The sequence below is a fragment of the Coregonus lavaretus genome (assembly GCF_964263955.1).
Source record: "Coregonus lavaretus genome assembly, chromosome: 12".
NCBI classification, from domain to species: Eukaryota; Metazoa; Chordata; class Actinopteri; order Salmoniformes; family Salmonidae; genus Coregonus; species Coregonus lavaretus.
Genome location: NC_139999.1, coordinates 3622018 through 3635478, shown reverse-complemented (window position 1 = coordinate 3635478; position 13461 = coordinate 3622018). Strand labels below are relative to the sequence as shown.

The following is a 13461-nucleotide window of genomic DNA, read 5'->3' as shown; positions in this document are numbered from 1 at the left end:
AGAGACAGACAGAGAGAGAGAGAGAGAGACAGAGAGACAGAGAGAGAGAGACAGAGAGAGAGAGAGAGAGAGACAGAGAGAGAGAGAGAGAGAGAGACAGAGAGAGAGAGAGAGACAGAGAGAGAGAGAGAGAGAGAGAGAGAGAGAGAGAGGCAGAGAGAGAGAGAGAGACAGAGAGACAGAGCTGGAGAGAGAGAGAGAGAGAGAGAGAGACAGAGAGAGAGACCATCCTTACCATTCGAGGATGTTGGATGGTAGGGGTTCAGCACAGATGTAAGGCACAGGGTCTTTCTTTATTCTGAGGTAGTCCTGTTTTAGTCTCTGGGTGGCTGTGGTCGGTGCTCTCTTATTCCCGTTGCTGTTCATCTGAGATTACAGACAGAGAGACAGACAGAAAGAGTTTGTTAGATAACATGCACCACACATATAGTTAATAACTACAGTATATCACCAATTATCTTTACAAAGATTAGACGGTGTTAATATGTTTTTCTTTACATTTTAGTCATGTAGCAGACGCTCTTATCCAGAGCGACTTACAGTTAGTGAGTGCACACATATTATTATTTTTTTCTTCTCATACTGGCCCCACTAGGTCAAGGACATACAAATACTAACTCACACCTTATCTTTGAGTGGGCGGCTTGGCAAGTTTCAAAGTTAATATTATGGATAATAAAATGTGTCAATATATAGCATGTGAAGAATTACGTCAGCTAAACAAAGGTAACTTCTCGAATGATGACGCACACACAGATCTAAGCGGTCACATAGTAAACAGCATGACTGATGGGAGTTAACAGGATTTCCTAGGTAGCTGAATTTCAGGTTACATTATATCAATCAGAGAGTTAATGCTCAGCGACAGCTGGTTATCCTGCTTACCAGGAAACAACGCAATTTAAGAGAAGTTAGCTACTTTGCTAGCTACCAAGGAAAGTAAACAAACCGGGGGGGGGGGTCTAGCTGTCTAATCCTGTAGCTAATGTTAGCTAGCTAGGTACACACATATCTCCATGGCTTGGTGGCTAACGTTAGCTCCGACGTGCTGTTCCAACACATAAACAGAACCAGCTAGCTAGCAAGCTTGCCAGGTTAGCTAGCTAATTTACGTGTTGGATAACCGTAAAACAACACTATTTACAGTGTCTATCAACGTACTGTAACGTTACTTGGCTCGCTGAAAAACCTTGATTATTCAGTTAGTAACGTTATACTTTGTGATACCTACATAGCCATATGTCAATGTACACAGGCTGCTTTCTACGTATCTAGCTAGCTAGCTAGGTAGCTGTCTGGATAAATTGACAGATCGGAAGAGACAACTAATGCTAACGTTAGACCATTGCATTGACAATGAATAGCTAGCATTAACTAGCTAGCTAGCCTCTTCTCAAAACAACGACAAAGGGAACATAAACTATTCGATTAGACATCTGTATAAACACCATAGAGAAAGCTTCCTCTTTAGAGAACCCGGTGAAGGTATTTCTTTGTGGAAATACCCGATGGTGAGCCGCGTTTATGTTCACAAATCCTAAATACGGGCTACGAAAACACCGACGTTTGGGGGGGGGCGCTTTGCTTCCGCTCTTCTTCTACTTCTATGGTATTTTGGCGGTTCGCAAACATACCTGAAAGGTGCATGCCGCCACCTACTGGGTGGGGTGAAAACCTGGGAACTTTAACGCAGAAAAACAAGGGAATTAGGGAAAGAAAAGAAAATAACACTCATATTGCACTTGTTCCTTGTTCCCTGTTCCTTGTTCCTTGCTACTTCGACCTCCTTTACCCTTACAGGCAATGTTCCCTCTAAACTGTGCACGGCAGTACACCTACTCCAGGACTGCCGCGCAAAAGAAATGCCAGGCTGCGCAGAGACGCAAGAGGTTGAGCTTCACTGAGTTCGACCCATTAGTTTCACTATATAGATCAATGTTTTTTTTCTGTGATCGAATCAACATTATATCAGAACCCTTTTCAATGCAACAAACCAAAACAAATCTAAACTGTACAAGATTGAGTCTGTGATGTTGTTGTAGGCAGAGCCATATTGGCTGGGGTAGCCCACAGCGGTCTTTCAATCGTCTGCTAGTGAATGTGCTTTTCAGATCAGAGCACAGAGCAGAGTGTGTACATCTGTTAATATTCTTCTCTAGTTAGTGAGTTATTAGCCCAGTTATAGATACAGTTGAAGTCGGAAGTTTACAGACAGCTTAGCCAAATACATTTAAACTCAGTGTTTCACAATTCCTGACATTTTAATCCTAGTAAAAATTCCCTGTCTTAGGTCAGTTAGGATCAAACACTTTATTTTAAGAATGTGAAATGTCAGAATAATAGTAGAGAGAATGATTTATTTCAGCTTTTATTTCTTTCATCACATTCCCAGTGGGTCAGAAGTTTACATACACTCAATTATTATTTGGTAGCATTGCCTTTCAATTGTTTAACTTGGGTCAAACGTTTCGGGTAGCCTTCCAGAAGCTTCCCACAATAAGTTGGGTGAATTTTGGCCCATTCCTCCTGACAGAGCTGGTGTAACTGAGTCAGGTTTGTAGGCCTACTTGCTCGCACACGCTTTTTCAGTTCTGCCCACACATTTTCTATAGGATTGAGGTCAGGGCTTTGTGATGGCCACTCCAATACCTTGACTGTTGTATTTGTCGCCGACGAAGATGGCGGCCTCGCGACTAGCTCTTAGGAAACTTTGCAGTATTTTGTTTTTTTATGTATAATTTTTTTACATTATTAGCTCAGAAAGTGTTTGGCATCATTACATACAGCCGGGAAAAACTATTGGATATCAGAGCGGCGGTAACTCACCAGCATTACGACCAGGAATACGACTTTCCCGAAGCAGATCCTTTGTTTGCTCTCCCCAGGGCAACTGAACTGATTCCAGCGGCTGACCCAAAACATCGCCGGCGGAGGAGAGGCACTCGGAGCGGCCTGCTGGTTCGACTTAGGAGGCACGCACACCACCCACCGCTTCCAAGTATACTACTCGCTAATGTTCAGTCTTTGGTTAACAAGATCAACGAACTCCGGGCAAGGATTTCTTTCCAGAGAGACATCAAGGCCTGTAACATATTCTGTTTCACGGAAACATGGCTCTCTTGGGATATTCTGTCGAAATCAGTCCAGCCAGATGGGTTCTCAGTTCATCGCGCAGACAGGAATAAATATCTCTCCGGGAAGAAGAAGGGCGGAGGTGTGTGTTTCATGATTAATGACTCATGGTGTAATTGAAGTAACATACAGGAACTCGAGTCCTTCTGTTCACCCGACCTAGAATATCTCACAATCAAAATGCCGACCATATTATCTCCCAAGATAATTTTATTCGGTTATAGTCACGGCCGTGTATATCCCCCCTCAAGCCGATACCACGACGGCCCTCAAAGAACTTCACCGGACCTTATGCAAACTGGAAACCACATATTCTGGGGCTGCATTTATTGTTGCCGGGGATTTTAACAAAGCAAATTTGAGGACTAGGCTGCCGAAGTTCTATCAACATATCGACTGTTGCACTCACGCTGCCAAAACCCTCGACCATTGCTATTCAAACTTCCGGGATGGTTATAAGGCCCTCCCCGCCCTCTTTTCGGCAAATCTGACCACGACTCCATTTTGCTTCTCCCTTCCTATAGGCAGACCCTCAAACAGGAAGTACCCGTGCTAAGGACTATTCAACACTGGTCTGACCAATCGGAATCCACGCTTCAAGATTGTTTTGATCAAACAGACTGGGATAAGTTCCGGGTAGCTTCCGAAAATAATTTAGACGTAAACACTGAAACAGTGACTGGGTTTATAAAGAAGTGTATAGGTGATGTTGTGCCCACTGTGACTATTAAAACCTACCCTAACCAGAAACCGTGGATAGATGGCAGCATTCGCGCAAATCTGAAAGCGGGAACCACCGCATTCAACCATGGCAAGGTGACTGGGAATATGGCAGAATACAAACAGTGTAGCTACTCACTCCGCAAGGCAATTAAACTGGCAAAACGTCAGTATAGAGACAAAGTGGAGTCGCAATTCAACGGCTCAGACACGAGACGTATGTGGCAGGGTCTACAGACAATCACGGACTACAAAAGGAAAACCAGCCATGTCGCCGACACCGTCGTCTCGCTTCCAGACAAGCTAAACACCTTCTTCGCCCGCTTTGAGGATAACACAGTGCCACCGACGAGGCCCATTACCAAGGACTGTGGCCTCTCCTTCTCTGTGGTTGACGTGATTAAGACATTTAAGCATGTTAACCCCCGCAAGGCTGCCGGCCCAGACGGCATCCCTAGCCGTGTCCTCAGAGCATGCGCAGACCAGCTGGCTGGTGTGTTTATGGACATATTCAATCTCTCCCTTTCCCAGTCTGCTGTTCCCACATGCTTCAAGATGGCCACCATTGTTCCTGTACCCAAGAAAGCAAAAGTAACTGAACTAAATGACTAATCGCCCTGTAGCACTCACCTCTGTCATCATGAAGTGCTTTGAGAGACTAGTCAAGGATCATATCACCTCTACCTTACCTGTCACCCTAGACCCACTTCAATTTGATTACCGCCCCAATAGATCCACAGACGATGCAATCGCCATCACAATGCACACTGCCCTATCCCATCTGGACAAGAGGAATACCTATGTAAGAATGCTGTTCATTGACTATAGCTCAGCATTCAACACCATAGTACCCTCCAAGCTCATCATTAAGCTCGAGGCTCTGGGTCTGAACCCCGCCCTCCAAGACACATACAGCACCTGATGTCACAGGAAGGCCAAAAAGATCATCAAGGACATCAACCACCCGAGCCACTGCCTGTTCACCCCGCTATTATCCAGAAGGCGAGGTCAGTACAGGTGCATCAAAGCTGGGACCGAGAGAATGAAAAACAGCTTCTATCTCAAGGCCATCAGACTGTTAAATAGCCACCACTAGCACATTAGAGGCTGCTGCTGCCTATTAAAATCACTGGCAACTTTAAGAAATGGAACACTAGTCACTTTAATAATGTTTACATATCTTGGACTACTCATCTCATATGTACAGTGGGGGGGGGAATTATTTAGTCAGCCACCAATTGTGCAAGTTCTCCCATTTAAAAAGACGAGAGAGGCCTGTAATTTTCATCATAGGTACACGTCAACTATGACAGACAAATGAAAAAAAAAAAAAAAAATCCAGAAAATCACATTGTAGGATTTTTCATGAATTTATTTGCAAATTATGGTGGAAAATAAGTATTTGGTCACCTACAAACAAGCAAGATTTCTGGCTCTCACAGACCTGTAACTTCTTCTTTAAGAGGCTCCTCTGTCCTCCACTCGTTACCTGTATTAATGGCACCTGTTTGAACTTGTTATCAGTATAAAAGACACCTGTCCACAACCTCAATCAGTCACACTCCAAACTCCACTATGGCCAAGACCAAAGAGCTGTCAAAGGACACCAGAAACAAAATTGTAGACCTGCACCAGGCTGGGAAGACTGAATCTGCAATAGGTAAGCAGCTTGGTTTGAAGAAATCAACTGTGGGAGCAATTATTAGGAAATGGAAGACATACAAGACCACTGATAATCTCCCTCGATCTGGGGCTCCACGCAAGATCTCACCCCGTGGGGTCAAAATGATCACACGGGGGGACCTAGTGAATGACATGCAGAGAGCTGGGACCAAAGTAACAAAGCCTACCATCAGTAACACACTACGCCGCCAGGGACTCAAATCCTGCAGTGCAAGACGTGTCCCCCTGCTTAAGCCAGTACATGTCCAGGCCCGTCTGAAGTTTGCTAGAGTGCATTTGGATGATCCAGAAGAGGATTGGGAGAATGTCATATGGTCAGATGAAACCAAAATAGAACTTTTTGGTAAAAACTCAACTCGTCGTGTTTGGAGGACAAAGAATGCTGAGTTGCATCCAAAGAACACCATACCTACTGTGAAGCATGGGGGTGGAAACATCATGCTTTGGGGCTGTTTTTCTGCAAAGGGACCAGGACGACTGATCCGTGTAAAGGAAAGAATGAATGGGGCCATGTATCGTGAGATTTTGAGTGAAAACCTCCTTCCATCAGCAAGGGCATTGTATATATTTTAGCTAAACAGGTGGCGCTCTGCCACACCTAACCTGAATGACGGATTGCCACTGTTCTGTGGTATTTTATATAAATAGTATTTCAAACCTCCAGGCTTGTATTAAGATGTCATCACAGATGTTGTTTCATGAAAATTATGTGAATCTGCAATGCATTCCCTTTTGTTTTAGTCTTACAGAGATATTCAGTTCTGGGAGCTTTCTCTACAAACAGGTCAGTGTTGTGTTGTGTTGCTTTAATTTCAAATGGTCCACATCTGGACCACGTAGGCTATCAAGCATATTAGAGGAATTCTAATCTAGGATCATGCTGTCCATGTTTTCTTATTCAGCACTCCTGATGTAATCCTAGTCACCAGCCACCTTGTTACTTGGGTGCTGTGCGCCACCTGGTGGAGAATGCCAGTAAATTATATCTATTGCTCCCGTGCTGCAGGTACGGAGGATGACATTGGCTCTGGTGGCAGTTGTCCAGGGGAAAGATGTCTGTCTCTGGGGTGAAGGAACTACTGTAGGCCCAGGACTCTCAGGCCTACCCAAAACAACCTCCCAGCAACCCCAGATAGACTCTTCCTCAACCAGGGTGGCGTACCACCGCTAAGTTAAGACTCATCCGCTCTGAGCTGTCTTCCTCTCTAGTTGGTCCTGCATACTGTGCTTCTGCTTGCTCGTTGCGGTCTAGGCCTGGTTCCCATAAAAGCTCCTTGTTACAACTGTTGATATTAAAAAGGGCTTTTATAATAAAAGCTCTCTTTTCTATTTGGCGTTTTCTGACATCTGTTGTTTTTGTCATCCATAGATTATACATTCAGGAAGACTCCCGCACAGAGTTAACTGAGTTTCCAATGGGAGACATAGTGGACGCACAGAGTTAACTGAGTTTCCACACGTGCGGACACAAATACACACACGCTCGCTCATACACACACACACACACACACACACACACGCTCGCTCATATACACACACACACATGCTCGCTCACACACACATACACTCGCTCATACACACACATTTAAATATGCATGATGATGAACACTAAGTATATATGAAACATGTATGTATAGTGTTTGAAAGCAGTTCTCCCCCGAGCTACACGGTGGCAGTTAATATTCTGTTGACATGACACAGTGAACCTGTAAAAAACACAGTGCAATAGTTTGGGGGATGGGTTTAGAGGTTATTAGTACAGGATTAGGTAGGAGGGTTACATTTTTCTTAATGTTTCTTTCTTTCTTCATTTAGTCTGTACGCTGTGATTGACTACACACTCCAATACAGTAGGTTGGCGGCATGCACCTTGTTTATTTGCAGACTGCCATAATACCATAGAAGAAGACAGTGCAGCCAGGTTGCTAGCTAACATTGGGCGCGTTCGAGCGGATCCCTATTGTCAAGTCAGTGACCATCGTTGTCCACGTCTGGTGACAGAGAGCGACTCTCCGTTTAGGCCGTTCTGTGTAAGAGGGGAATGAGACAACCTCAGAGTTACACACAAGGATACTTCATTGCCATACACACGCGCAACAGACATGGAATCGATGTGGGAAGGATGTGGTTTTCTGCACACAGTCCATCTCGCAAGTCCACTCAGATGAGTGAAGAGACACCGGCCTGCACAGTCAGATGAGTTGTCATGTTGTCCTGCCCCCTAACAACATGCCCCTTAGCAACCAATCTGGGCCCAGATTCGCACATGGTCAGAGAGAGTTTTGAAAAGCCGGTTTATGGTACCCCCTAGACTCTCAGGCTCTGGTCGTGGGGGATGGGGAATGGAGTGCAATGCTTGAAAGGGTTGTGAGATGCTGATAACAGTTATCAGTAACTGGGGATCGAACACACAACCTTCTGATCCAGAGTAATGGGATTACGCCCATTCACCATCCCCGTCCACAACGCCCTAGCACACTCACTAACTGTAAGTCGCTCTGGATAAGAGCGTCTACTAAATGACTAAAATGTTAAAATGTACTTGATGGTTATAGCTCTCACTGTTGCCCCCCTAGTGGCCGGTTGTGAAGGCATTTCCCAACGTCCTCAGGACATGAATAAACGCCCAATTTCGATGTCAATCTGGAAAGACCCGGCCGGTTGCAGGCCTCAGATTTTCACTTTATCACATATAGTCGTCGGGCAGTTGCGGATGGGTCATTAGCAATTGTGGGCGGGTGCGGGTGAAGAAACCGCTGACCCGCGCACCACTAGTACACACGTATGTTTTCAGTTTGCGAGTGTGTGTGTGTGAGTGTGAGTGTGTGATATGGAGGTTGGACATGAAGAACAACTTTTCTAAACAATGGCAACTTTTCTGCCATGATGCGCGGAGCCTTGCTGTTGGAAAAACCACATCAGGTTTCTATGGACACAGGTATATTCAACACGTCAGTGCATTTACATTTACGTCATTTAGCAGGCGCTCTTCTCCAGAGCGACTTACAACTTGGTGCATTCAACTTATAGGCAGGTTTCTATGGACCCAGGTATATTCAACAAAAGAAATGCCGCAAAAAATCATTGCGATGTGTAATGGAAACAGCATATATAGGATAAATGTTCTAAAGGTCAACAAAAACGTTATCCGTTCAACAGGGTTGGATTTTTATTTTTGTCAAACTTTCTTCATTTCGACAAATGATCGAAACTGTGTTTTTCAAATGAATGATTATTGCCGAATCATTTTGAAGGTCAGCAGGGCACGATGTCAACGCGTAACTATAAAGCTCCACTCCACATTTAATTCTATGACTACTACTGCTTGCAAAATCCCTTTTCAAACTATACAAATAATGTTTATTTGGAGGACAAGGATTATCCTGACTTTCAAGAATGCCTGAATTGCTTCACCTTGCTTTTCTGGTTGGCTGGATGCAAGTTGTACTATCCAATTTTTTCAGATCTACAGGACCTCGGTGATACGTTGGCACATGAGAATGATTAGAATATGGTAAATATTAGTCAATTATTGCATTCTATCCATGCTGGCTTTCGCAGGCTACCTGGGACATGTGTCAGGTGTCAGTGTGCAACAGTAAGACGGAGTACTGAGTAAATAACGAACTTTACTCGGAAAACAACAAAACTAATTTCCATGCAGGGAAATAAAACAGCGGTATATAACACCAAACATAGAACAATCACGCACAAAACCATGAGGGAAGCAGAGGGTTAAATAGGGAAATAATCATAACGTGATGGGAACCAGGTGTGTACAATCAAGACAAAACAAATGGAAAACAGAAACGTAGATCGGTGGCAGCCAGAAGGCCGGTGACGACGACCGCCGATAGCCGCCCGCACAAGGAGAGGCACCAACTTCGGCGGAAGTTGTGACAACATGAAACAGATAGGTGAGAGGGCATACAGACAAAAAAAAAATCACTGGACAAGTTAATGGAAACATAGATACTGTCTGATTTTTGGCTATCGCAGAAGCACCTCCCTGACTTAACTCCTCGACATTCGTCTACAGTCGGTTGCTTTCGCCTTACCACTCAAACGAGCCCCTTGACACACCAATTTAAAACGCTCATTTATGCCAGACGTAAAATTCAATGAAATTCAGCATCTGCTTTCCAGGCCTGTCTGCTCTCTGGTCAATTTATGGAACTGTCTGTCTAACAACACTTTGAAACAGTGGTGATATGTGAATACTTCCATACAGCCATTACACACTAGGTAGTGTAAAGCATAGCACAGACAATTTTCAACCAACCTTTACTTGGCGATACTTCCTCAATTCCCGGCTTGGAAGACAACACGTCTTCAAAACTTCCATGTCTAGTTGCAGCGGGTTTGTTAGAATTTTGAAAATGCTCCGTTATTATATAAAATAAATGTTTTGCTCCATGAAGTAATCAGAGAGAAAGAGGCGAAGCAAGAGGGTTTACTCCGCCCAAAGTCTGTCCACGAAAAATAAGACCACGAAGTGAAACATTTTTGTATGGAGGTCTACAGACGGATTGGCTGACAACGTCACAAAAAGTATGCACGCGCATTGATGTGGCCAGAAGGTGACATGTTGTGATTGTGAACGGTCAGATGGCTAGCAACAATGACAATAAGCTGCCATGTGGGGAATCTTAGGTGGCTCATTTCAGCTCATTGTATCTTGTTATTGATACCATGTATTGTTTTAAGTTTTTTTTTGACTGATGTCATGTCTATGCTAATATGGCAAAAAAAATTAGCTAGCTAGCTAACCAACAAATGTAACGATGTATTTGAGAGACAAGTGCTCATTGTGCTAGGATGGTCCCACCTGCTCTCGCTCCTCCCACCTGCCTTCTATCTATGAGGACATGTACACAGAATTGTCACCAGACGCAGCATCGCCAGGAGAAGTTCTGCCCCCATTCATTTTCAATGAGGGCATGCAGAGAAATGTGCGGGAAGGTGAGCGGCAAGAATCATTAGATCACTTGTTTTGGTACTGCCCATATGTAGCTTGTTTTGGTACTGCCCATACGTAGCTTGTTTTTGGTCGCAGGTTCAGGAATAGCTGAAAAATTGCAACTCTGCAAATAGCACTGCTGGGTGATTTGAAAAATCATAGTCAATCGATCAATAATATAATAATACTTTTAGCGAAGGTCTTTGATTTACAATCTGTAGAAACTATGAGAATAGAAAAGTTCAGAACTTTTGTGAAACATCACAGCACAGTGGGAAAATATATGGCAGCTAGAAATCAAAACTGGATGTTCTTCAGAGATAGATGGGAGGGGTTGAGGGTAGCTGAACGCTAGGACTAAAAACAAACTAATGTAAATTATACTGTCCGTGAAATGTATGTAGTATGTTGTGGGTTCGATTCCCACGGGGTCCAGTATGAAAAATGTATTCACTCACTAACTGTAAGTCGCTCTGGATAAGAGCATCTGCTAAATGACTAAAATGTAAAATGTAAAATGTATAAGCTGGAAGTGGAAGCCTAAGAATTGTTGTCCATTAGGTAGGGTTAGGGGAAAATAATAAAGGAAAATATATTTAAAATAACATTTATTTACAAACATATATTTACAAACATATATATATATATATATATACAGTGGGGGGAAAAAGTATTTAGTCAGCCACCAATTGTGCAAGTTCTCCCACTTAAAAAGATGAGAGAGGCCTGTAATTTTCATCATAGGTACACGTCAACTATGACAGACAAATTGAGAGAAAAAAAATCCAGAAAATCACATTGTAGGATTTTTTATGAATTTATTTGCAAATTATGGTGGAAAATAAGTATTTGGTCACCTACAAACAAGCAAGATTTCTGGCTCTCACAGACCTGTAACAACTTCTTTAAGAGGCTCCTCTGTCCTCCACTCGTTACCTGTATTAATGGCACTTGTTTGAACTTGTTATCAGTATAAAAGACACCTGTCCACAACCTCAAACAGTCACACTCCAAACTCCACTATGGCCAAGACCAAAGAGCTGTCAAAGGACACCAGAAACAAAATTGTAGACTTGCACCAGGCTGGGAAGACTGAATCTGCAATAGGTAAGCAACTTGGTTTGAAGAAATCAACTGTGGGAGCAATTATTAGGAAATGGAAGACATACAAGACCACTGATAATCTCCCTCGATCTGGGGCTCCACGCAAGATCTCACCCTGTGGGGTCAAAATGATCACAAGAACGGTGAGCAAAAATCCCAGAACCACACGGGGGGACCTAGTGAATGACCTGCAGAGAGCTGGGACCAAAGTAACAAAGCCTACCATCAGTAACACACTATGCCGCCAGGGACTCAAATCCTGCAGTGCCAGACGTGTCCCCCTGCTTAAGCCAGTACATGTCCAGGCCCGTCTGAAGTTTGCTAGAGTGCATTTGGATGATCCAGAAGAGGATTGGGAGAATGTCATATGGTCAGATGAAACCAAAATATAACTTCTTGGTAAAAACTCAACTCGTCGTGTTTGGAGGACAAAGAATGCTGAGTTGCATCCAAAGAACACCATACCTACTGTGAAGCATGGGGGTGGAAACATCATGCTTTGGGGCTGTTTTTCTGCAAAGGGACCAGGACGACTGATCCGTGTAAAGGAAAGAATGAATGGGGCCATGTATCGTGAGATTTTGAGTGAAAACCTCCTTCCATCAGCAAGGGCATTGAAGATAAAACGTGGCTGGGTCTTTCAGCATGACAATGATCCCAAACACACCGCCCGGGCAACGAAGGAGTGGCTTCGTAAGAAGCATTTCAAGGTCCTGGAGTGGCCTAGCCAGTCTCCAGATCTCAACCCCATAGAAAATCTTTGGAGGGAGTTGAAAGTCTGTGTTGCCCAGCGACAGCCCCAAAACATCACTGCTCTGGAGGAGATCTGCATGGAGGAATGGGCCAAAATACCAGCAACAGTGTGTGAAAACCTTGTGAAGACTTACAGAAAACGCTTGACCTGTGTCATTGCCAACAAAGGGTATATAACAAAGTATTGAGAAACTTTTGATATTGACCAAATACTTATTTTCCACCATAATTTGCAAATAAATTCATTAGAAATCCTACAATGTGATTTTTTGGAGAAAAAAAATCTCATTTTGTCTGTCATAGTTGACGTGTACCTATGATGAAAATTACAGGCCTCTCTCATCTTTTTACATTTACATTTACATTTTAGTCATTTAGCAGACGCTCTTATCCAGAGCGACTTACAGGCCCATCTAACCAGCCAGCCAGCCAGCAGGCCCATCTAACCAGCCAGCCAGCAGGCCCATCTAACCAGCCAGCCAGCCAGCAGGCCCATCTAACCAGCCAGCCAGCAGGCCCATCTAACCAGCCAGCCAGCCAGCAGGCCAATCTAACCAGCCAGCCAGCCAGCAGGCCAATCTAACCAGCCAGCCAGCCAGCAGGCCTATCTAATCAGCCAGCCGGCAGGCCCATTAAACCAGCCAGCCAGCCAGCAGGCCTATTAAACCAGCCCGCCAGCCAGCAGGTCTATCTAACCAGCCAGCCAGCTAGCAGGCCCATCTAACCAGCCAGCCAGCAGGCCTATCTAACCAGCCAGCAAGCCAGCAGGCCTATCTAACCAGCCAGCTAGCCAGCAGGCCTATCTAACCAGCCAGCCAGCCAGCAGGCCTATCTAACCAGCCAGCCAGCCAGCAGGCCTATCTAACCAGCCAGCCAGCCAGCCAGCAGGCCTATCTAACCAGCCAGCCAGCCGGCCTATCTAACCAGCCAGCCAGCCAGCAGGCCCATCTAACCAGCCAGCCAGCAGGCCAATCTAACCAGCCAGCCAGCAGGCCAATCTAACCAGCCAGCCAGCCAGCCAGCAGGCCAATCTAACGAGCCAGCCAGCCAGCCAGCAGGCCAATCTAACCAGCCAGCCAGTCAGCAGGCCAATCTAACCAGCCAGCCAG

The 13461-nt window shown here is 44.6% G+C and overlaps 1 protein-coding gene across 1 annotated transcript in view; it reads right to left on the bottom strand.

Moving 5' to 3' along the window:
* Nucleotides 1-1584, bottom strand: part of LOC311138290 (ubiquitin-conjugating enzyme E2 J2-like) — an 11569-nt gene extending 9985 nt beyond the window's left edge. Inside the window, exons 1-2 of the mRNA XM_084172971.1 lie at nt 1449-1584; nt 236-366 (exon numbers count right to left, since the gene is read on the bottom strand). Coding sequence (XP_084029097.1) covers nt 236-366; nt 1449-1451 — 134 coding nt within the window. The 5' untranslated portion in view covers nt 1452-1584. The remainder of the gene's footprint in view (nt 1-235; nt 367-1448) is intronic.
* Between the last annotated feature and the right edge of the window lie 11877 nt (nt 1585-13461).